Raw genomic sequence first — 26,447 nt, forward strand, 5'->3', positions numbered from 1 at the left:
CATTCTCTCATGTGGTATTGCCCCTCCTGAAAGATTGAAATGAAGCTATTACTGTTGTTAATCAAGATGCAAGACTAAATGTACCTGTCGTGAAGCACGCTGCTAACTCAGTTAATATTTGGTAGATGTGCCAATCAGTTTGTCTTACACTGACTGCTTTGACTGATTCATGATGCTACTGTACACTATTACCTATGCATTTTTAAGCTACATTCACTCTCAAAGGCAGGAGTAAGCTACATCCAATATGAAGAACAGTAATAATAATTGACTCATTTAAAGGCGTGAGACAAGGCATGTTGCAAACAGGTTAACGCTGATACAAGAAGTGAAGTGAAAGTCCTCTCTATGGCAGAGGTGGTGTAGACACTCACACTCTGAAATCCACCTCTGCATTTAACCCATCCAGGGAAGTGACACACACACAGTGAAGTGAGGTTACACACTAACCCAGAGCAGTGAGCTGCCTTTGGCGGCGCCCGGGGAGCAGTGATCGGGGTTAGGTGCCTTGCTCAAGGGCACTTCAGCCGTGGATGTGGGCATGGGAGAGCAGTAGTCTACCACTTCCCACGCCCACATTTTTCCTACTGGTCGGGGATCGAACCGGCCACCCTACGGTTTCCGGCCTGAAACCCTAACCAGTAGGCCACGGCTGCCCCAGAAGGAAACTGCCTTCCAAAATATTTTCCAAGCATGCACCCTTTACAGTATAGTGGAATTTATTTTGGAATGTAATGCCATACTGTTATTTAAATAGTTTTCATCATATGAATGTAACATGCTTAATTACTTCATCAGGGATATTTTCTTTCAACAGGAATTTATAAATGCACCTTTACCCACAAGAAGCTGGGGATCCCAAAAGAGCACCTGGCTGCCAAGAGCCTTCCTCATCTGATATCACTGAGTATTGACAACAATCTAAACCTTAACCAGGTAACTGTTCTGATATCACTGAGTACTGACACCCATCTAAACCTTAACCAGGTAACTGTTCTGATATCACTGAGTATTGACAACAATCTAAACCTTAACCAGGTAACTGTTCTGATATCACTGAGTACTGACAACAATCTAAACCTTAACCAGGTAACTGTTCTGATATCACTGAGTACTGACAACAATCTAAACCTTAACCAGGTAACTGTTCTGATATCACTGAGTACTGACACCCATCTAAACCTTAACCAGGTAACTGTTCTGATATCACTGAGTACTGACAACAATCTAAACCTTAACCAGGTAACTGTTCTGATATCACTGAGTACTGACAACAATCTAAACCTTAACTAGGTAACTGTTCTGATATCACTGAGTACTGACAACAATCTAAACCTTAACCAGGTAACTGTTCTGATATCACTGAGTACTGACAACAATCTAAACCTTAACCAGGTAACTGTTCTGATATCACTGAGTACTGACACCCATCTAAACCTTAACCAGGTAACTGTTCTGCATCCCGATCAAACTCGGCCTCAGTCATGTAAGGAATGTGAAAGGCTGTCTTCTCAAGATGCTAACTGGCTGGCAAGAGATGGGAGCATTTTCCTCACTACATTTCATAACCTTTCAGGTGCTTTTGATCTTACATGCATCTAGTTACATATTATTATAATACACATTACTTTAATTCTTGACTTTCTTGAATTACTTAAATGTTCTTATGAATCACAGACTGTTGCATAAAGTTCCATTGAATTGAATGGTCCATCTCAAGGTTCGGAGGTCTGATAATTCTTTATAATGACCGCTGCAAAGAAATGAATGACTGTTGCCATTGGCAAACTTATGGAATCAGATCAATGCCATAAATATTTTGTAATCTGTAATATAGATTTTGTATCTGTAATATAGATTTAGTATCTGTATCTACAGATACGGATTTCAAATACGAAATGTATCTACACTTTCAAAAACTATCTTCACTTTCAAAATCTATTTACAGATACATATTTCAAATACGAAATGTATCTACACTTTCAAAAACTATCTTCACTTTCAAAATCTATCTCCAGATACGGATTTCAGTTACGCATTACAGATTTCTGTTACGAATTACCAATCAGCGCCAATCAGCGCTTTTGGCAGATTTTCTAAAGCGCCAATCAACACATTGTATCCTGTACTGACTAGCCAATCAGCGCTAGCTTGCTGGCAACTGCTGGCCCGCTCATTATTATTCAATACTTATAACCTAAATCTGCCACCGCTCTGCCTAGGGAGAGATCTGGGGTCTCCCCCGCATGGTTTGAATAAAATTCGGTGTACGAACGCCTTGGGGGAAGTTTAACAAGCATGCCTTATGTCTGGCCCAAAGGGCTGATGAACACCTGTACTATTTAGTTAATCTTAGGCTCTGGCGAATTAGAGATCGCTTGGGTGCAGAACGCATTGTAACTAAGAAATTGGTCTCGCTTGCTGCCTCATATATCTCTTCCACTGAGACGCTAGAAAACTCGCTTCCACAAAAAATACACAATAAAGAAGACTTCAGAAAATGGTTACAAATAGGCTACCCCAAAGTGCCATGAAAAGAAACGAAAATGACATTGCAAGGTTGTTTTGAAATCAGGCTGGTCATTATCCAGTTGTTGAGGATGCATATGCACTTAACGGTATACCCCCACCATCACTTTGCATGTGTCTGGAGAACAAGACAATAGCAGTCTGTCTGCTAAATGTTCTCATCGTGATAATGGGTCATATGAATACTGTTCATGGTTAACTTAATTAAATGTGAATAAGAGATCGGTCACGAAAATGCTAACGTTAGCTTTCGTTAGCTACCAAAGCAGATCCTAATATCTTCCATACAACAAGGATCTTTGAAACAGGTGGAACGAAGTGTGGAGTGAAAACCACTGACTGATTGTGCGTTTTACAATGACTTTATTAACAACTCCAAATATAGGACTTCTTACTTGTGCCATTTCTCGGTCTCTGATCCATGACAGCTGCCTACACCGTTTTACTCAACTTTCCCAGTTCCCAGCAAGCTAGCGCTGATTGGCTAGTCAGTACAGGATACAATGTGTTGATTGGCGCTTTAGAAAATCTGCAAAAAGCGCTGATTGGCTCTTTAGAAAGGAAGTTAAGACCGTGCTAAAAAGATTTTGTAATTCTTAACAGAAATCCGTAACTCGTACTTGAAATCCGTAATGCTAACTGTAATGCGTAACTGAAATCCATATCTGCAGATAGATTTTGAAAGTGAAGATAGGTTTTTGAAAGTGTAGATAGTTTTTGCAAGTGTAGATACATTTCGTATTTGAAATCCGTATCTGTAAATAGATTTTGAAAGTGAAGATAGTTTTTGAAAGTGTAGATACATTTCGTATTTGAAATCCATATCTGTAGATAGGTTTTGAAAGTGTAGATGGTTTCACTATACAAAATCAATATTACAGATACAAAATCTATATTACAGATTACAAAATATTTATGGCATTGATCTGATTCCATACAAACTACCTGTTCCAAACATTAGTCAATATGTTAATAAAACAACCCAGTAAGAAGCAGCAGTTAATCAGTTTAAAGAAAAGATTCAGGCTAATTTCAGGCCATTTCAATAGTCCGTTCCTTGGTTCAAGTTGGACCATTCAATTCAATGGAACTTTATGCAACAGTCTGTGATTTATAAGAAAATCTATCTATAAATCCAGAAATCTCTGTGTCAGTCAGTCAGTCAGTCTGTCTAGGGCATATCTCCCTGACGTTAATTACGTTAAGTTATGAGATTTCGCATGTAGCTTACGCATGTCATGAACCTGTGCATCCTTGATTTTGAAGATTTTTGAATTCATAGTTTGTGAGATATTTGTATTTTATCGTTTCCCGTAGGCACTATGGGTTATCGTTTCCCGTAGGCACTATGGGTAGTGAGGCATTATGGGTAGTGTAGTAATTCAGAGAAAGAGGTGAAATGCATTTGTGCCTAAAATTGCCTATACAACGCAAAAGTGGAGTACTACACCGCTACAAATGTTAGCTTATATTGATAAGCCTCGGAGGCTTTCAGATTGTCCATTGCTTTCCCATCTGTGCCTATGGAGTCCACGAAATACTCGCAAATCTCGCTGTAAGTTATGTTGGGCCACGTCGTCATGTTATCCTCCCAGTCCTGCACTGAATTCGGGTGGGGGATAGTAACGCCATCTCCAGTCAGAGTATTTAAACTGTGTTCCCATTGTAAGGACATTATTAGCTTACGATCTGTCTGAGAGTGGGCTGTCAAAGTTAGCATCATCAAAGTCATACAGTACAGTACATACATTCAATAAAAGTAACCTACATTTGAGTCCAACTGCATGACCATTCTTACCCTACACTTACCCTTACAATAAAGAAGTGATCCTATTTCAACCATAACTTCATTTTAAATAATTTCTTTCTTTATGACATTTAGTTTATAGTTTAGACTGCAACTTTGACATCTATATTCAACTGCATCCACTACATAATCTCAAACTTTATTTGTTGGTATATCTCCAAAAAGGCTATACAACATTAAAACATTTCTTAATGAAAAGGAAACATGCATCACAATAATACTTCAGTGTAACCTGTACCCATGTGGAGTGCAAATATGTCTTGCTATTACACTACCCAACAGCTACACCTACGTCTGCTAACACTACATAATGCATAATTCCTACGGGCACTGCACTAGTGTAAGTAATTCAAGAAAGTCAAGAATTAATGTAATGTGTATTATAATAATATGTAACTAGATGCATGTAAGATCAAAACCACCTGAAAGGTTATGAAATGGAGGTCAAAGGGTAGGTCTGGCTTTGACCAAGGCCTAAAGCCAGGTAAGGCCATGTAAATACTATTATGTTTGGCTACAACCATCTTGTCGTGGCTGTAGACAAAAGCCAACAATCAGAGTCCCAATAGCTCTGGCTCCAAGACACTCGAAGGCCAGGAACCATGTGTGATGGCTATGGTCTGGTGGTGTATTTAATTCGAGAGTGGGAGTCTAATTGAGATGTGGCCTGGTATGTGAAGTTATGGTCTGATATATGAAATCTACCTAAATCTAACAGTTGTAAGTCAAGTCTTCTAGTAAGATAATTCCAACTACTAGCAGACTTAATTAGCAACTAACCGGGTGACGGCATATCTTTACTTTCTCACATAGAGCCTATCTGAACAGCCTACCTACATGTGCATACATGCTCAAGTGGTCCTGACTAGTGACTTGACTAGAATATAGTTGTTGCACTAACGTCTGTTTGTAGTGCTTTCCTAGTTACCGCATCATAGATATTATTAAAGAAACCAATTTTCTTTTTAAGTTTTAAACAGCTATCAGCTCAATATTTTATTAATTGTTCGCATGAAATTTTTATTCTGGAGTGTGGAATTTACAGGGAAAGTACTTCTATGCTGGTTTAGGTGCTTTTAGAGGCTGTTAACATGGGTGATCCAATTACAAATGAAGAGCTCAAGTCAGTGTTGTCACCTGGATGTTTTTAACCAGCAGAAAGCTGCAAGCAGGCATTCAGTAACAGTAAGAGAGATAACAATTGGTTAGTGTACATCACTTTGATTAACAGATAAGGAGATACATTTAGGTAAACAATTAACAGTTAGTATAATGGCCACTTTATCACTATCAGTATTCACATTAGCAATATGATATACAAGGAGAGGGAGAGGCTGCCCAGCAAGGTGTATAAGAAATTAGTTTATGTTTGGTTTTGATGAGTTATGTTTAGTTGTTGTTGGCTGACATGGTGCATGCAAATTTGAGTTAGGTTAACAAGGGTGGCAGGATAGACAACAGTGCCCAACTGGTTGGCATGCGTCACATGCTGTTCCTGGGATCCGTAAAGGGCTTCCTTCACAGTACAGCAAGCGCTGTCTATAACACACTCCTGCTAAACACAACTACATGGCCAGCATGAAGAAGTGAAGAGTGTTGTGACAGGTGATGGGCTTTTGATGCATTATTCATAACTATGGGTTGCACTAAAGAGGAATGTCTTTAGGGTTGTTTTGAATATGGAAAGGGTGTCTGCATCTCGGATGGAAGCGGGAAGACTATTCCACAGTAGGGGGGCTCGGTAGCAGAAGGCTCTGTCTCATATTGTGCTTTTCGATGAGAGATGTTCATATTTGTTTCCGTTCTATTGTGAATGTGAGAAGCCACGTTCTGTTGGCTCTTTAGTGAGCTGTCACTACATCCAGACAGGAAAGCATTGCAGTAGTTTATACGCAACGTATTGAAAGCATGGATTCGGTTTTTTTTCTGCTTCTTGGATGGATAGGACTTTTCAGATTTTGTGTCAGGATTTGTACATTTGTGTTCTGGTATGTTTTGCAAAAAACATGCCTCTGTGTGTCTACTTCTACAATCTCTCTGTACTAAATGCAGTCCCTTTTCCACTTCTTACCCTATCTTGATTGTTTTCAGTTCAACTCATTCATGGCCGTGATCAGGGACATGCTGGGCAAAATGGAGGCCGAACACAAGACCAAACTGGAACAGCTCCATAGTATGCAGGAACAACAGAGGTGTTTGTCATCTTTTTAACAAATACTATTATTACTATCCATGTAGCAGACACTCTGATCTAAAGCTATGTATTTTGCCCCTTAGTGTACCAGCACAGATGCTGCAAAAATGGCCTGATTTGTTGGTTGAGTTGGGTTTAGGATTTGAATACACATATAACAAACACATCAGTTTCCAGTTATCTTATCTGGCAAGTACATTCCCAATAGAGTTCCCTTTACTGAAAGTGTGGCTCATTGGACTAAGGCAGGACAAGCCTGCACTGTCATCACCCACCCGCTCCCCATCTCTGCAGTGGCCATTACTGCTCTTGCATTTTACACATTAGGTTCCTTCCAACATTATCTGTATCTACAGTGCCACTTGAAAGTATGTGAACCCCTTGAGCACTTAAGCATTTTCTGTTGTTTTACCATGATTTTTCATTTTTTTATCACCAATTTTCCATAGATGAAATGTCAGGTTTATGTTTATCATTTGCATGTACTTTTTTTAGAGGAAATTGTTTGAGTAGCCGAAAAACTACATGAAACATGGAATTAGTCCATTTCAAAAGTAAGTGAACCCCCAGCTGAATTGATAAAGTCAAGCAGGTAACAGATTCAGTGAAACTTATTTGGGTGATTAATTAGTCAATTGAGCAAACCAATCATCTGAGACATCCTTAGGGAAAGGTTTGGGCAACACAGATTAAAAGAGAGAGGAAACCAACCAAACTACTGTAGTGCCAAGGTGTACCCACACAGATCAACAATGCTGAGAGGAAACGAGATATCCGAGAACATCAGGAAGAAGGTACTGACAGCCCATCAGTCTTGGGAAAGCTATAAGACCATCTCCAAAAGATTCCAGCTCCATCCATCCATCCAAGACAAATCATTTTGAAATGGAGGGCATTCAACATGACCGCATCTCTGCCTAGAAGTGGACGCCCATCAAGACCATCACCAAGAAGCACCAGAAGAAGAAGAAATCAGGTAAAAGTCAACCCACACATCACCTCTAAAGAGTTTCAGACCTCTCTGGCAGCATCTGGGATAAATGTACATGGGTCTACAATCAGACGAAAATTGTTGGTTTTGATCGTGACAAAATAATTCTATCTCGGACTTATCTGTCCAAAGAAGGGACTTCCAGAAGGCCTTTGGTTTATCCAAGTGCTCTCGGGCAAAGTTGAAACGGGCAGTTTTGTTCTTTCTTGAGAGCAGAGGCTTCCTTCTAGCAACCCGATCATGAATGTCATGTCTATTCAATTTTCGTCTGATTGTAGACCCATGTACATTTACCCCAGATGCTGCCAGAGAGGTCTGAAACTCTTTAGAGGTGATGTGTGGGTTGACTTTTACCTGATTTATTCTTCTTCTGGTGCTTCTTGGTGATGGTCTTGATGGGCGTCCACTTCTAGGCAGAGATGCGGTCATGTTGAATGCCCTCCATTTCAAAATTATTCGTCTTGGATGGATGGATGGAGCTGGAATCTTTTGGAGATGGTCTTATAGCTTTCCCAAGACTGATGGGCTGTCAGAACCTTCTTCCTGATGTTCTCGGATATCTTGTTTCCTTTCGGCATTGTTGATCTGTGTGGGTACACCTTGGCACTACAGTTATTTGGTTGGTTTCCTCTCTCTTTTAATCTGTGTTGCCCAAACCTTTCCCTAAGGATGTCTCAGATGATCGGTTTGCTTAATTGACTAAGTAAGCACCCAAATAAGTTTCACTGAATCTGTTACCTGCTTGACTTTACCAATTCAGCTGGGGGTTCACTTACTTTTGAAATGGACTATTTCCATGTTTCATGTAGTCTTTTGGCTACTCAAACAATTCCCTCTAAAAAAAGTACATGCAAATGATAAACATAAACCTGACATTCCTTCTATGGAAAATTGGTGATGAAAAAAATTTAAAAATCATGGTAAAACAACAGAAAACTCCTAAGTGGTCAAGGGGTTCACATACTTTAAAGTGGCACTGTATAACTGTCAGAATAGACCACAGTTTGTTCCCCTTGCCTTGTACAGTCAGATTAATGTGGTGAAAAGCCATGTAAATGAGAATTAGAATAAGAAAATAGACGTTAGCAGCTAACCTTGTTATCCAAGCACCATGTGATTGTTTATCTAATGGGGGTTCACTGAAAATATTGTGACCATAAGATAGCATGTTACGCAAGATCTTCAAGGCAACAAGAATTTTTAAAATGCACTAATATTGGCATGTACTTTACAAATAATATCACTCTTGGCTTCACAAGAACAGTCCATGTCTCCAAGTATTCTATGTCAGAGAACCTACATTAAAAGATGAGCTCATGCTAAATGGCTGACAGAAGCGTTTATTTCCATGTGTGCTTTCTGTAGGAGCCTCAATCTGAACCAGATGAATCAGTCAGTGGAGTCCAGCAGTATATCCAAAAGTACAAATCAAGTGAGTGAAGTACGTGCTTTAGGATGAATGAAGCAGGTTCATTTGCCTATATTAATAATTTACATACAAGTATAGTTAAGTTCAGTATGTAATGTTTGAAATGTTAATTGGTACAGTATGTCATTTTTAAAATGTCAATGTTTCCTAACCCACCACACTGCTAGTACTCTGAAACAGTTTCCCCAATGTCTTCTTCTTTTTTATTTTTGTATGTGTTTATGCATGGTGTCATAAACATGCTTTCACTGTTTGAAAGCAGTTTCTTTTAACTATGTTTTTAGAATTACCTAATTTTTCTAATTGTTCTAATTTTACTGTAGTAATATTTTAGTTTTTTTACCACCTGATGCAACTTTGAAACTGAATGTTATCACATTGGATTACCAACAAATTAGAAATAATCCAAAACTGAGCTCAATACTTGAAGTGAGCGAGTACCAAACCATTTAGTAAAAAAGGCTAATCAGAAAAAATAATGCAAACCATAGGTCTCTGTCTTAGATTTAGTCTACTAATCTTAATTCATTCAAACCATAGGTCTCTGTCTTAGATTTAGTCTGCTAATCTTAACTCATTCAAACCATAGGTCTCTGTCTTAGATTAAGTCTGCTAGTCTTAACTCATTGAAACATTGTCTCAACTACATTAGCCTTCCTCAAACTTGTTTGTCATGTCCTCTTCCGAATGATCCAATAGCTCTTTATTATTAAGATCTTCCTCTCCATCCTGTTGTGGTCTTTGGAATAATGAGATGTGCTGAGCTGAAGTTCAGCTGTCAGATGCCTCTTCCTCATCGGATGATGCCTTAGATAGGTGGGGATGCTGTAAGGTTGAAAGGGATTCATGGGCTACAAACATAGCAACCTACGGTACACTGTGTGCACAATTATTAGGCAAGTTGTATTATTGAGGATTTATTTTATTAACTACAGTGCTCTCGGTCAATCTGAAATGTCAATAAACCGCAAACCTGAATATTTAAGAAAGTAAAAGTGAGGTTTTGGCTTTCTTTGGAGAATATCTATGTGTGCACAATTATTGGGCAACTATAAGTGTGCAAAATTATTATGCAACTAAATGAAAAACGAAGAATTTCCCATCTCACTTGTTTATTTCCATATATTAAAGTGAGAATAATAAACAAACAACTCAAAATGAACAAATAAACATTTCTGACATTTAAAAAAAAAAAAAATCAGTGACCAATATAGCCACCCTTCTTTTCAGTAACAGTAATAAGTAGGGCTGGGCAACGATTCAAATGTTTAATCGCATGATTTCCATGATTAATCACGATTAATCGCATTTGTATACGCGAAATCCGATAATGGAAATGAGCCCTATTGACCCTTCGCTAAGCCACGCCTGAAAACCGCCCCAGGCCAATCGTAGTTTAGCAACTGTAACTAAGCACGGCCTAAGCTTTTGAGCAAAGTGAAGATTCCGAAGCACTGTGCCTATGGGTTGTGCAAAACCGACAGCCGATAGTCAAAGAGTTTGGAGGGTGGGGTTGAATTTTTTTCCATTCCCAAAACCCAAAACTCAATATGAGAAATGCCGTGAGTGGATAAAGAAGTGTGGGAGGCCCAAATCGCAGCTGAATGTCTCGAAGATTACGAAGAACACTTACATTTGCTCCAAGTTAAGAACAAGCTAATGTTAGCAAGTGAGCTTACTCATCTCAGTAATGCTTGCATATAATTACGGTCCTTTGTTCACAATGCATATATTTTAACGTAAAATGAGACTATAAGATACATATCTACTGATCGCATTTGACATACTGTTGAATGTATTTTGGCACTTTGTTAAGTGTCCAACATGAGGACAAGCTAATATTATCAAGCTAGCGGATAGTTAACTCATCTCAGTATTGCTTGCAAATGATTACGGTTCTTTGTTTAGAAAGCGTACATTTTAATGTAAAATAAAATGGTAAGAGACAAGATGCAGGCTCGCTTTTGACATACTGTTCAATATATTTTAGCATTTTGTTAATGGACGGCCGACACACGATTTCCCCAATCCGATTGTTGCTCTCCCGGTGTCAGTTCCTACGCTTTGGCCTCAATATGTATTTCCCCATTGTCTGACTTCGCGCATATATCATGTATATATCCCTTTAAAGCATACTGAAGCCCATTTTGCCTCGTTCTTTCAGAGATCTCCCCTGAACTCCAGAAATTAGTATTATCTCTCTGGGGACGTCAGATAAGTAAGGGATAACGGCCGACGAGCTGTCCAGTTCTACAAAGATAATGGACGACGCGCAGCGGAGTGGTGTTGCGCCGCGAAGTCCATTATCTTTGTAGAACTGGACAGCTCGGAGGCCGTTATCCCGCTTATCGCCCGTTTACAACATCCAAAAAGTTTTTTATTTTATTATTATTATTATTTAGAATTTCCTTTATCTTTAGGAAACTTAATATGCATAATAACCTGATGAATTCTTGATTTGAAGCCTAGTGCTCCCGTTAGAGAAAGTAGTGCGTTTTTTGAAGAAAAAAAAATGTTACGTTGGTTGTCAATGGTAACCATTCAAGAGCATTGATATGGAACGGCGATTTAACTTTTCTACTGGGACTACGTCCAAGGTGTCCATCTATACGAACCTATTGTACACCCCATTAGCCAATCAGAAAACAGTATTTCGTTCCAGAGGGAGATAACGGTACATACATCATTGAGATTGATATGCCAGGTACGAAAGCTTGTCAGGCATGGCAACAGTAGTTAAGGTGGGCGGGCCGTAGCGAAGGGTCAATTGTCTAGTGACTATGTTTTATGGCAGAGATAGTGACACACACACACTCTGAATTCTATCTCTGCATTTACCCATCCAGGGTAGTGATACACACAGTGAAGCACACAGTGAAACACACTAACCCAGAGCAGTGAGCTGCCTTTGGCGACCCGGGGAGCAGTGATTGGGGTTAGGTGCCTTGCTCAAGGGGTCTACCACTTCCCCCGAATTCAAAAGTAGTGTACAGTGCACTTTTATTTTATTCTGCCATATGAACGAAAGTGCCATAACATGTGTTGTGCAAACACTTTTAACATCAGCAGGTAAATACAATATTCAGTGTAAATCTCAACTTAAACAATGTTACCAAAGCAAATACAAAATTAAAATGAATGTTATCCTGTTTCTATGTGAAACAGAAAAAAAACTGGCCACAAAATCCTGAGCCACAATCATATAATTTAAACAGGCAATGTATTAGGTAACAGCAGAAACATTTTACTTTCATCAGAGAGCAGCATAACCAGTCTATATTCAGTACCAAATGTCCCTGTTAGAGTGAGAAACCAGAAAACACTTTCAGTGCAGTTTTTATATAGTAGCAGTTACTACTACAGAAATATTACTTGTTTAAACGAAACATGTAATAATTCAAATTATTGTATTATATTAGTAATATTCCTATTATAAAAGTATACATATATCTCATGCTGCCATTCTGTATGCTGAGTAAATTGTTTATATAATGATTTAACACAAATTACATAAATACCTTGTGCATGTGTGTATTTATTGCACCTATCTGTTCTGTTTAATGTTATTTTCATGTGAAAACCAAATTATAATGATTATTATAATGATTCAGGTATGCAGTGTCATAACTACATCTCTGACGTTTATAACAAACCAAACCGTTTAAAAATCGGTTGAAAATTGAGCAAGCTATGGTTATATATGGTCATGGTTTGAGTGTGGTTTGAAAAGTGCTGGGTACCCTAATGTAATGCTTATGTAAGCTATTCATCCATTCAACGTTGCATTACAATGATCACAATCCCCTCCCCCTCATTTGCTCCACACGCAGCCAGGCAGGTGTGCATGCTGTGAGGATGTCATCGTGCGCGCCTATCGCATGATTTAGGCCCAATTTACACACAGGTTTTCGCGATGTCGGCAGAGCCGACAACTGTACACCAACAGTTTTTTTCAGCGTCTAAACGCAAATTTAACTGTCGGTGTAGCCTACAGATGTCGGCCGAATTTCAGCCGACAGCCCCGTACCATTCGCCCGACAGCCCAGCGAGAGTCCCCGACATCCCCATAGTGCGTGTAAACGCGACCCGATATCTGTAAGGCATATTAGCATTAAAATGGATCTTCAATTTTGAGAATGTTCGTCATTACTTGAACTTAAAGAACATTGTTTTGCAATACTAGAAGAATAGTAGATAGGTTGGTGTTCTGTTATCATTGCATGGAAGCCAAATCTGTAATGGTACAATGTGCTCAAAGTAACGGCAGGATTTGACGAATAATCCAGGTAGGTTGAGAAATACTATAACGCATATCAATTTTATTCATACACATGTTGCTTTGAATCCGTCAGTTACTGGGTCAATTGTATTGCATCATTAAAGATGGCATTATCTTCAGGCACTTTACAAGAACCAAGGCCGAGCGCTTGGTTATCTAAAGTTGTTGTTTTAAAGTTAATTTTTTCACAGGCGTCCTGAGGAACTTCCTGCGGTGTGTTTAAATCTGCCATCTACGCGCAGATGTCGGCGGTGTCGGGAAAAAACCTGTCTAAATTAGGCCAAATTTTTTCAGTCGCAATTGGTTTGCACATTTTTTAAAGTGGTGGGGACAAATAGTGGTGGGGACATGTTCCCCCTGTCCCCCCCGTAATCTACGCCTATGCACATGAGCCAATATTTTATTCACAATAGAACATAGATAACATAAGAAATGTTTAAACGGAGACATTTTACACTTTTATCCACTAAATGAACTCATTTCAAATTTGATGCCTGCTACAGGTCTCAAAAAAGTTGGCACAGTGGCATCAAATGGCTGAAAAAGCAAAAAAAAATGGAAAAGATTCAGCTCGGAGAACATCTGGCAACTAATTAAGTTAATTGATATCAGGTCTGTAATATGATTAGCTATAAAACGGATGTCTTAGAGAGGCAGAGTCTATCAGAAGTAAATATGGGCAGAGGCTCTCCAATCTGTGAAAAAGTGCGTAAAAAGATTGTGGAATACTTTAAAAACAATGTTCGTCAACGTCAAATTGCAAAGGCTTTGCAAATCTCATCATCTACAGTGCATAACATCATCAAAAGATTCAGAGAAACTGGAGAAATCACTGTGCGTAAGGGACAAGGCCGAATACCTTTATTGGATGCCTGTGGTCTTCGGGCCCTCAGACGACACTGCATCGATCATCGGCATGATTGACTAAAGCTCTGTAATGCAAAAAGAAGCCATATGTGAACATGGTCCAGAAGCGCCGTTGTGTTCTGTGGGCCAAGGCTCATTTAAAATGGACTATTTTGAAGTGGAATAGTGTTTTATGGTCAAACGAGTCCAAATTGGACATTATTGTTGGGAATCATGGACGCTGTGTCCTCCTGGCAATAGAGGAGGGAGACCTTTCATCGTGTTATCAGCGTCGAGTTAAAAAGCCAGCACCTCTGATGGTATGGGGGTGCATAAGTGCATAGGGTATGGGCAGCTTGCATGTTTTGTAAGGAACTATGAATGCTGAATGGTATATAAAGTTTTAAGAGCAACTTATGCTCCCCTCCAGACGACGTCTATTTCAGGAAAGGCCTTGTGTATTTCAGCAGGACAATGCAAAACCACATACTGCAGCCATTACAATAGCATGACTTTGTCGTAGAAGAGTCCGGTTGCTGAATTGGCCTGCGTCAAAGTCCAAGGTCAAAGACGACCACGAACACTTCAGAAGCTGGAAACCTATGTAAGGCAATAATGGGACCAAATTCCAACACCAAAACTCCAGACACTCATAACCTCGATGCCCAGACGTCTTGAAAAAGTTTTATAAAGAAGAGGAGACGTTACACCATGGTAAACATGCCCCCGTCCCAACTATTTTGAGACCTGTAGCAGGAATCAAATTTGAAATGAGCTAATTTTGTGCATAAAGTTGTAAAATGTCTCTGTTTAAACATGTGTTATGTTATCTATGTTTTATTGTGAATAACATATTGGCTCATGTCATTTGAAAGTAATTTAGTTTTCATTTATAAAACGTCCCAACTTTTACGGAATTCGGGTTGTACATGTACGCTACCAACACAATGTTATGGATGAGCGAGCTGACTGTGACAAGTTGGCCGCCATGTGCGGACGTTCGACTCCGATTGCCGGCAACGCAACGAGACATATATCTATGGTTTATCCGTTTCCGGTTTCACTGCAGACTTTTACAAAATAAAAGCCTTTGAGCAAAATAGTAAAACCTGCGTTAACGCGCGATAAAATAATTGTTGACAGTTTCTTGATCTGTTGACGATCAACGTTGTGTACAGTAGCATCCACAGCCTCCCAGACACTGTTCAGAGAGGTGAACTGTTTTCCTTCACTGTACATTTCCTGTTTAAGAAGGCTCCACAAGTTCTCAAAAGGGTTTAGGTCAGGTGAGGAAGGGAGCCACGTAATTATTCTTTCATCTTTAAGGCCTTTACTGGCAAGCCACGCAGTGGAGTACTTCAATGTATGCGCTGGAGCATTAACCTGCATAAAAATCATGGTCTTCTTGAAAGATGCAGACTTTTACCTGTACGACTGTTTGAAGAAAGTGTCTTAGGTAGGTTTGGGAGTTGATTTTGAGTCCATGTTCAACGAAAAGGTCCAACTAGTAATTTTTAATAATACCAGCCCATACCAGTACCCCAACTCCACTTTGCTGGCGTCTGAGTCGAAGTGGAGCTCTGTGCCCGTTACTGATCCAACCACGGGCCCATCCATCTGGTCCCTCAAGAGTCACTCCCATCTCATCAGTCCATAAAACCTTGAAAAATGTGTCTTCGGATAGTTCTTGGCCCAGTCTTGACGTTTCAACTTATGTGTCTTGTTCAGTGGTGGTCGGCTTTTAGCCTTTCTTACCTTGGCCATGTCTCTGAGCACTGAACACCTTGTACTTCTGGGCACTCCAGGTAGGTTGCAGTTCTGGAATATGACAGCACTGGAGGATAATGGGTTCCTGGTAGCTTCACGTTTGATTCTTCTCAAATATTTGGCAATTCGTTTGCATATTTTTTTCTCAACACGTTTCTTGCGACCCTGTCGACTATCTGCAACAAAACGTTGATGGTTCTCACGCCCCAATATCTTAGTAATTTCAAGAGTGCTGCATCCTTCTGAAAGACTTTTTACAATTTTTGACTTTTCAGAGTCAGTTAAATCTCTTTTTGGGCCCATTTTGCCTGAGGAAAAGAAGCTGCCTAATAATTATGCACACCTTGATATAGTGTGTTGATCTCCTTTGGCCACACCCTCCTTCATTACACAGATACACATCACATGATATGCAATGCAATACTTAACTACAATAAGCATTCAAGATTATAAAGTTTGGAGTTGGAAAATATACATACAAATAATGATATGGTCAAAAAACTCACTTAATTGTGCACACAGTGTATACATGTCATGGGACTGCATCAAAAGAGGCAGATAAGCGAATGGTAAAGTTCTATAGAGTGGGAAGCAACTCATGGCTCACCCCATACCACTCTGACACTGTCCAGCACACAGCTATGTGTGTGAAATCACCAAGCAGTTACCAGACCATGTCTGACAAAGTCCTGTGAAACATGCTTTATTTTGTGCACACACGACAGTATTATATTGTTATTTTTAACCCAATCTATAAAGTTTTTATTTTTTATGTGTTTTTGGGTGTTGATTTTGAATGAATATAGGTCTACTGGTTAGGATGGTTCTGTAGTTTTCAGGACTTCAAGAATCTCCCCTCTCCCCTAGATCGATGACATCTTTGGTGGCAATTCTATCAATGGTAGAGAGGTGAACTCCCCCATCAGTGCATCATCCAGAGTGAGTAGACTGCTGTGCTGTGTTGTGTGCTGTGCTGTGCTGTGCTGTGTGATCACTGCTTACTAGAATTGTAAGCTTAGAGTGTTATCTGCAACCAAACTCTGTACTCAATTCTTTTAAAATGCCCTAATTCACAATACCTCTTCATTGTTTATCTTGTTATCATATTTCTTGGTTTAGGTGTCACTCACATTGGAAGAGAAACAGAGATTAGCCAAGGAACAGGAACAGGCATCCAAACTGAGGAACCAGCAACCCCTTGAACCCAAGAGTGTGAAACCAGCCACACCCATCACACAGGTAGTTGAACCGTTACATTCCATTATGACAGAGACACACTATTTAAAGGGGAAAGTATAATCCTATGCAAATGAGGAGCGAATTTTGCCAGCACGGCCAATCAGATTGTTTGGTGGAAGGGCAAGAAAAACTTTAGGAAAGGGAGGAGATGGTAGAGGAGAGGGTTGAGGAAATGTGGTGGTCTGGTGTGCTTTGGTGCTGGTGAAGTATGTAATTTGTACGGACTAAAAGTACATTTTAAACATCTTCAGATCACTATGGTATAAATTTGGGATTAGTCAAATTTTATAAACTCAGTTTGCTGTTATAACATGTAATAGATATCAAAAATGTATAGCTGAATACAATACAACTTAATGGAATTAAATGTTTAGCTGAATACACACAAATTAATTAAATTAAATGTATAGCTGAATACACACAAATTAATGAAATGAAATGATCTAAAGCCCTTGTTAACAGACAATGAAAGTGTGAAGTTCATATTTGAGTGATTTTGAGAACATAAAGTTGAGTTTAAAACCATTTTATTTTCCCAAAACACCCATGTGTACAATGATTCAACTATTGTCAATATTGCCTTTATAAATGACTTAGTAGTGATTTAAGGATGTACAATTATTTTAAAACATCATAGGTCATAGGATACTTTATCATGACAGTAAATTTACCTTAGTTGCGGTCTATATTTATAAAGCTAAGTGGCAAAGAAATCCGTAGGTTTCCATGTTGATAACAGTTCCAAAACATTTTGTGCATGTTTGAAGCTCATGGGGCCCCCTCCTAGCATGACAGAAAAAACTGAATCATTCATGATCATGAAACTGGAATCAGACATTTTCTGTCATCAGAACTGCTGAGAAACAGACTCTAATTTAAATGCAAGATGTAAATCGGTGGTGAGCTGAGAGATTGATTATGAGACTGGAATTGTTTGGCTATGTGGATCAATATGTCTGTCATTGTAGAGGTAAGGCCTATGATCTGAAAAGTACCATCCCCACCGTTGAGCATAGAGGTTAGAGGGTTTGTCCTCTTTTGGGTGTTTAGCTGCTCTAGGGACTGTGTGTTATATCATGAACTCTTTAAAAACAGGCCATTTTGGAGACTTCCGGCCGAGACACCGTCACGATAGCAGCATAGAGTAACAGCTCCCGAGTATTTAAAATTCTCCATGCTCCATAAACATCGAATTACATTTAAGAATTGAAAATATTGAGTTAGAGGGGCAAGGATGTCAGCTAGGGGTAAAAAAGAAGGAAAAGAAATAAAAAAACAGGGCAAACTGGGACTCAAACTGGAAATGCTGACGCGGCTAGTCCTGACAGAGAACCAACAGCTAATCTAGCTTTGATCCTCCAAGAATTAAGAGACTTTCGATAGGACAATACATTTCAACTGGAGGAAATTAAAGGAGAAATAACAAAAACTAACAATAGACTGGAGGAGGCCGAAGACCAAATCGAAAAGGCAGTAAAAAGATTACAAAATGTCGAGAGTGTTAAAACTCCATGCTCAAATGGAGACAGTTAACCGAGCAGGAAAGCTGCTCACGACGAGTAGGATAGTGCATCAGTGACTGAGTTTGTAGAACAACTGCTGGGAGATAACCTCGACATTGCTGATACAACAACTCTACAAATCGAGAGAGCCCATCGCTCACTAGGACCTAAGCCACCGCCACACGCACAGCCAAGATCTATCATTGTCAAATTCGCCAGTTTCCGAACCAAAGAGATGATACTCCGCAAAGCATGGCAAAAGAATCTCGTATTAATGTTGACAATGATTACCCGCCGCGCATTCTGCAAAGGTGAAAATTATATGCAGAAGTAAGAAAAGCTCTCAAGGAGCGAGACATCAAGTTTCAAACGTTGTTCCCTGCCCGGCTAAAAGTGAAATTCCGGGAAGGAGAGAAGATCTACGACACCGTGGAAGAGGCAACGAAAGATTTGGCTAAGAAGGGATTCAACGTAGTGCCTGTCAAGCAACCTGAGACAATGATGGAGCGCCTACACAAACTAAGCTGGCAGAGAAGTGGACGAGCGTGACAAGTTGAAAGCACTAGCTCTGGAACCTCTCACTATAAAGAGCGGCTGCAAGCCTTCAGAAGAGATGATCCACCCCGGAACGTGGATAGTACCCTGATGCAAACAGATTATCCAACTGATTCAATCTCCCGCCCTGGATTGGTGAGTTTGATTATGTGACTGTTTAGCCCATAATAGAGCAATGTGACTTTTTATGACCTAGCAACTAAGCTATATTTCTAAGAATCGGGACAATGGACATGGAACTTTGCTACGCGGTCACCTCTGAGGGCCGTCCCACTTACCGAGAGGGGGGCTTTCCTTCAAAGCCACTTTTTATCATCTGGTGGAGGGTCACAAATAAGACCCATATCGTGGAAGACGTTTTTATGTTTTTATTTGTTCTTTACTTTGTTAAATGTTCACATTTTGTTTGTTTACAGTTGTTCTTTACTGTAAAGGGTAAGTTTTTCACTGAAATGCAGGACATGACTATTGAAGTAAGCCTTAATGCAAAGTATAAGATTAGCCACATATAATGTTAATGGTTTATATAACCCAGTCAAAAGAGGGAACATTTTGTCAAAACTCAAAAAAGACAAGGTCCAAATAGCCTATCTCCAAGAAACTCATCTAAATGCCACTGAACATGCCAAACTAAACAGAATGGGTATTAAATATGTATTTTCATCATCTGACAAATCAGGACATAAAAGAGGGGTAGCTATATTGCTAGCAAGAGGAGTTCATTATGAACATATGTCAGAACACACTGATACAGAAGGCAGGTATGTGATGATAATAGGTAAACTAGAAGGGACAATTGTAAGTTTCCTAAATGTTTATGCACCTCCAGGCAGTGGAGGGCTGTTTTATAGGAAAATATTTGATTTGATGGCAACAAAAGCACAAGGGGTTGTTATCTGCGGTGGGGACTTTAACATACATCTAAATCCAAAACTAGATGTTTCATCTGGTAAGTCTGAGACTAAACTTACAAGTAGGAGAATGATTGCTTTAATGAAAGAATTGGGCATTGTAGATATATGGAGAGAATTGTATCCCAATAGCCGAGATTATACTTATTACTCCTCTCCACATGCAGTATACACTAGAATAGATTACTTTTTCACTTTCAGTAGAGACCTACACAAAATTGAGAGGTGTGACATAGGCCCAATCACTCTTTCAGACCATAGTCCTGTATTTATTTCTCTGTCCTTGAACAGAGAGCAACGATCTACACTATGGAGACTGAATTCAAATATATTGAACAATCCAGACACCAAGGAGTTTTTATCAGCAGAAATGAACACATTCTTTGACCTAAATGATAATGGGGAGGTGACACCAGGTATCCTCTGGGATACACTCAGTTATGAGGGGTAGATATCATTGCCATTACTTCTTCGCTGAAAAAAAATAGAAGACAAAAGTTACAAGACCTTGAGACCAAATTAAAGCATTTTCAAAGGGTTCACAGTGTTACTCTAGATGAAAGGGAGAAACAAGAAATAAAAGAGATAAGGAAAAGAGATGAGGAAATGAGCACACAGGAAATACAAAAGACATTTATATTTCTAAAACAACGTTATTATGAGGTTGGAGGTAAGGCAATGAAGCTTCTGGCAAACAAACTAAAAAAGCAGCAAGCAGACAAAAGCATTTCTAAGATAAAAAAAACAGATTCTGGGGAAATTGAACACAGACTGGGAAAAATCCAGCAAAGCTTTGAAAAGTTCTACAAAAAACTCTATTCTCAGCAACATATTGATAATACTCCTCACATTGATGCATTTTTGGCCTCACTTGACTTACCCTCGATTTCTGAAGAACAAAATGTACGATTAGCATCAGAAATAACAACTGAGGAATTAAACACAGCCATCTCTAGGTTGAAAGCGAATCGGTCATGTGGCCCAGATGACTTTAGTGGGGAATGGTACAAATCCCTGCAAGAGCAGTTAGTCCCAAGACTACTGTAGACATTTAACTGGGTCCTAAAGGAAAATAAAATTTCACCCTCCTGGAAAGAAGCAACAGTTTCACTAATCCCCAAGGAAGGGAAAGACAAGCTTGAGTGTGGCAGTTTTCGCTCTATTAGCGTACTAAACGTAGACTTTACATTATTTACATCAATACTGGCACATAGAATAGACAAGATTCTACCTAATTTAATACATACTGACCAGACTGGTTGTATAAGGGAAAGGCAAACACAAGACAATTTGAGAAGAACCCTTCACATTATTAATCACATCATACAAATTTGCACAGAGGCAATGCTTATAAGTCTAGATGCAGAAAAGTCCTTCGACTCTGTCAGGTGGTCTTTTCTCTATAAAGTATTAGAAAAGTTTGGCTTTCATAAATCCATCATTGACACATTTCAAGCCCTTTATGACAGTCCTTCTGCCAGGATTAAAGTTAATGGTGCCCTTTCAAAGGCATTCACCTTGGAACGTGGAACAAGAGGGATGTTTAGCCTCACCCCTGCTTTTTGCATTATTTATTGAACCACTCAGCCAATGGATACGACAGAATTGTGAAATTAAAGGAATAAATATACATTTTGAGGAACACAAATTAGCATTATTTGCTGATGATGTATTAGTCTACCTAACACAGCCTACTCTGACATTCCCTAAGCTAATGACTGTTTTTAGAAAAATATGGTCCTCTCAGGATATAAACTAAATGTTCAAAAGACACAAGTGCTTACTTCTGATTATGATCCACCTAGTTCCTTGGTAGAGAAGTACCAACTGACATGGGAGGCAGACCATATACGATACCTTGGTGTTAATCTCCCAAAAGATATTTCAAAACTCTCCCCCTTGAATTATGGGCCGTTAAACAATAACATTAAATCTCACATACAGAGATGGAGCCTCATTCCATTCTTAAGCCTTCATTCCAGAGTAGAATCTATAAGAATGAATGTGCTGCCGAGATTGTTATATTTTCCAAAGTCTCCCAGTGGAAATACCCATGAAACAGTTTATGGAATGGGATAAAATGATATCAAGATTTCTGTGGCAAAGTAAGAAACCTAGGATTAGGTATAAAACTCTCCAGTTACACAAAGATTGTAGTGGACTAGGCCTTCCTTGTCTGCTATGCAGCCCAATTAAGACCTCTGGTATGCTGGTGCAACCCATCATATTCTGATGGAAAGATATAGAGAGCAATATGACCCACCAGATTCCTTTAGCAGCTGTAAAGGCAGACAATAGACTAATGAATAACATGATAGATAAAAACAACCCCTGGATTAACACCACTTTGAAAACATGGCAGAAATAAAACTCTGTGATTTGGAACATACTCTAAAAATACTAAGATGGTGTGCTTTTGACACAGATTTCTCTCCTAATAGTCTGGACTCCAGATTTAAGACTTGGATCAATGGGGGGCTTACTACTTACTACAGCTTTGTAAATAAAGGAACACTAAAGAGCTTTGAATTGTTGCAACAAGAGCATGGACTACAACGCCAAGATTTCTATAGGTATCTCCAGGTTAGACACTACTTTCAGGAAAATATAACCAGAGCAATAGAAGGGCAAAATACAGGTATTTTGGAAGTGCTCAAAGGAGCAATCAATTCATCAATATGCAAGAAGGTTGTGTCTAGACTATATCAAGGGTTGCGCCAAGCCAGTCCAGACAACACTCTATATATTAGGAGAAATGGGAAAAGGAAGGTGGTCTTCTAATATCTGAAGAAGATTGGGAATGCTTATGCAGATTACAATGGAGAACAACATCCTCAAATACTTGGCGAGAATATAGCTGGAAAAATGTGTCCAGATTTTTTATAACACCACTACAACAACGGACCCAAATACCTATTCTAAAACTGATTGTTCAAATCCTTGATTGTGCTTGGCTAAAAGCCGTTGCACAACCTTACAATTTGTCCTCATAACATTCTATGATAACATTCCATATTACTGCACATTTCATACCCAGTGTTCCATCTGGCTCCGCTTCGCGCCGTGCCTAACAACTCCCCTTACCTGTTCTAAAATCAGCGCAAACCACGGCCTCTTGGGGCTTATTGCTTAAGTACAACCTGCTGGAGGGCCTGTGGAGCAAATTAGGCCAATCACTTTTATATCTTCTGGGATTGCCCAGTACTAACTTCATACTGGCGAGACATACACTTCCACTTGGAAGCAACCTTTAAGTTATCATCCCATGTAGGTTTGACACTTTATACATAAGAAACATCTCATTTGACTCATGGGATTACTGAGATAAAATGTTGTTACTTATACTTCAGGTGGCAATCAAAAAAAAATTGAAATTTGAAAAGTTAACCTACTCCCTCAGAATTCAGACTGACACATTCTGTAGGATATGGTCTAAATGGACTGGGTATATTGAACATATAGGCTTAAGATCAGATTTAGTTTGAAGCATTCTTTTTTTGTTTGGCTGTATTTGTGTGTATTTTTTCTTTTTATTTAACCTCTGTCAGAGAGGCATAGTGAAACTCCCCCTTGTTTGAACTGTTGTTCTTATTGTTAAAAAAAAAAATAAAAAATGGGCCTGGAAAGAAAACTGATATTGATATGAGGTAGTGACACAGATGAAAAATCCTTGTAGTTATATTTTTGTATTTGGTTTTCTTTCCTTTTTATTGTTTTTTCCTATATATCAGGCACCTGTAAATCAAAAGAGAAACTATGTAAAAGGAAAAGTATCTTACGTTGTTTGAAACCTGTTGGCCTCAATAAAGATACAATTAAAAAAAAAAAAAAAAACAGGCCATTTTGTAGCAGCATGTGGTGCTGTGTATATTGGAATGTTCTGAACAGTCCCATTAAGTTTCTTTTCTCTCTTCCAGACCAAGGACCTTACCAGCAGTTTACTGAACAACATGACGACATTGGGCCACTTGGCTTTAAACAGTACTCCTACGTCGACACCTGCTCAAAGCAGCCGAATATCAACTGCCTTCCCTGTGACCGCTGCTAAGAGTGGCATGGGCACCATGGATCCCATGAGTAATGGTCTCGGTGCTCCCATGCATTACCCATCAGTGGGGTTTGGTCTGGGCATCTCTCCAGCCACGCCAGCCATTTACGGAGGCATGGCCACCACAACCAGCACACCTAACTTCAGCTCTCTGACACAGAACCAGCCCATGTCTGCTCGATCTCCAGACTTGTCTGCCTTGGATTCTCTCTTCATCTCCAACAACCCTAAAGTCAGCATGAATCAAATGGCCCCCAAACCGACTCCAGCGACATCCAACCAACCCCCATGGCTAAACCAGTTTGGGGTGAGCCATCCTTCTCAGACTGCTCCCATGCAAGCACCTACCATGGGTATGACGTCAGTTCAGAGTGGCTTTGGTATGCAGGCTAATCCCTTCTTCAATCCCCATAACTTTGTCCAGCCAGCTGTGAGCACATCAGCTCTGGGCACCTCTGGCCCCATCAAACACAGCACCTCGGTCAGCAATGATCTGAAGGACCTCTTTGGATGACCATGGAAAGACCATGCACAGAATAAGTTAAGGAATAAGTGAAAGGTGGAGAATTGGCTGTGTGATGAAGTTTTTGGTCTTACTTGAACTGTATTTCCTCTTAATATATGATATGCTTTGATCCAGTTAAGATTATTTTGTTGTTGTTGTTGTTGTTGCGCTGTGTAAATCTTTTTGTACATAATATTTGATTCTCACGGCAATGGTTCAGCATTGGGAGATACACGAAAGTCTACCATATGTGCAGATATATACGGTATAAAATCCCCCATAAATCGGTCATGCGATTTGTAATTGCCTGACAGATAGGAACACAGAATGGCTTTGATACAAAGACACAAAAATGTTGAGACAATTTCTTACGTATGTTCATTTTGATATAGTGCTTTGGTGTTGGAGTTTATTATATTTCAATGCTGATGCTGTAGTGAACAATCGAATCTGAGTGCTAGACAGGAAGTTATATCTGAGTGTGAAGTTGTGTTAAATATAACCACTGCCTGATGTGCTCCATTTATTTTGAAAAGAATGTATTCACTTGCATTGTATTGCATTTACCATCTGAGTCTCATAAAAGCTGTCTAATTGTTTGTTTTAATATACCAGTTAAACAATATGTTGAAGACTACAAGTTTCCCTCTTGTTCATATTTACCAGTTCTATTTGGTTGATTTCATTCATACACTCTATTTTAAGGTATAATTGATAGGGTGTATATTTATCAAGGCAATTCCTAACTTCTTCCATTCCTCCAATTCTGCTATCAATCCAAACTGAATAGGACATTCCGTAATTCCTTCTGTAATAATGACTAGATAAACCACCTCCTCAGAGGACTTAAGTTTCAGATGAAATGACTTTAGCATTGGTGGGCTAGTCAACTGAGAACTGAGTGGGCTAGATCCTATCATATGTGCTGACTATTGGGGTCCAATAGAGGTTACATTTGGCTGTGAGATGTTATGTGTAGTAAAGGGCCACTATTTGTGTGGGTGACCTTAGTGTCACACAGTAGCAATGTGGTCTGACATCAGTGAAAGCTTTCAACTCAGACGAGAAGATACATTTATCTTGTGTTTATCAGTTCATATTCACCCAGAGAAAAGTGCATTACAATTATTAGAATGTGTAATGCTTCATTTCATCATTATTACAATTTATTTTCATCATGAAAATCATTCAGGTACTGCCACCATGATAGTTTGATCTATACAACTTTTCTCATCCATAATCTATGAGAATAAAACAATAAAAATCTCTTTTTTTTTATGTTTCCTCATTATCCTCAGATGGGATTGATCTCAGATGGGATTGTCTGTGTTTGCCATGAAGTAATACAGGACATTGGTCTCTCTTAAACAGGCTAGCATGCAGGTTTACTGTTTTAAGCGGTCTATGATCTGTGGTTGTGTGGCACCACAGCTTGTGCTACCAAATGTCCTGTCGTAGCATTCTGTGGTCTATGTGACTGCAGGAGTTTGGAAAGGAGCAGTTGGATCATGGAGGGGGAAAAAGAGCTGAAATGTGTCGCTATGTTAACCCTACTGTATGTCTGTTGGGAGCAGAACTAACATTAACACTTGGCCGAAGCTAACTACATAATAACCTAACCATACATCCCAATAGTAATATTCAATGATCAAATCAAATCATTGACAAAGGCTAAAGGTGCCATAGAAGATGTACCTAAGCATAGATAAATAATGAGAGTTTGGTACATGGAACTGACATACCGTGAATCTCAGACCCAGTTGTCTCAATATCATGCAGAAGAGGGCTCTAAACGAGCCAATTCCTACTGTCCCCCACTGTGTTGTAAATTACTCATTAATATTT

The 26,447-nt window shown here is 39.3% G+C and overlaps 1 protein-coding gene across 2 annotated transcripts in view; it reads left to right on the top strand.

Moving 5' to 3' along the window:
• The window catches only part of scyl2 (SCY1 like pseudokinase 2), a 48,241-nt gene extending 22,445 nt beyond the window's left edge, over positions 1 to 25,796 (top strand). Inside the window, exons 13-18 of one of the 2 annotated variants that reach the window (XM_080851125.1) lie at positions 818 to 936; positions 6,428 to 6,528; positions 8,887 to 8,962; positions 16,710 to 16,781; positions 16,962 to 17,081; positions 23,967 to 25,796. In XM_080851125.1, the coding sequence (XP_080707251.1) occupies positions 818 to 936; positions 6,428 to 6,528; positions 8,887 to 8,962; positions 16,710 to 16,781; positions 16,962 to 17,081; positions 23,967 to 24,611 (1,133 nt within the window). In that variant the 3' untranslated portion in view covers positions 24,612 to 25,796. The remainder of the gene's footprint in view (positions 1 to 817; positions 937 to 6,427; positions 6,529 to 8,886; positions 8,963 to 16,709; positions 16,782 to 16,961; positions 17,082 to 23,966) is intronic. The other variant, XM_080851126.1, reaches the window with a different exon arrangement.
• Positions 25,797 to 26,447: the final 651 nt, after the last annotated feature.

This window comes from Sprattus sprattus, assembly GCF_963457725.1.
Source record: "Sprattus sprattus genome assembly, chromosome: 14".
Taxonomy (NCBI): Eukaryota; Metazoa; Chordata; class Actinopteri; order Clupeiformes; family Clupeidae; genus Sprattus; species Sprattus sprattus.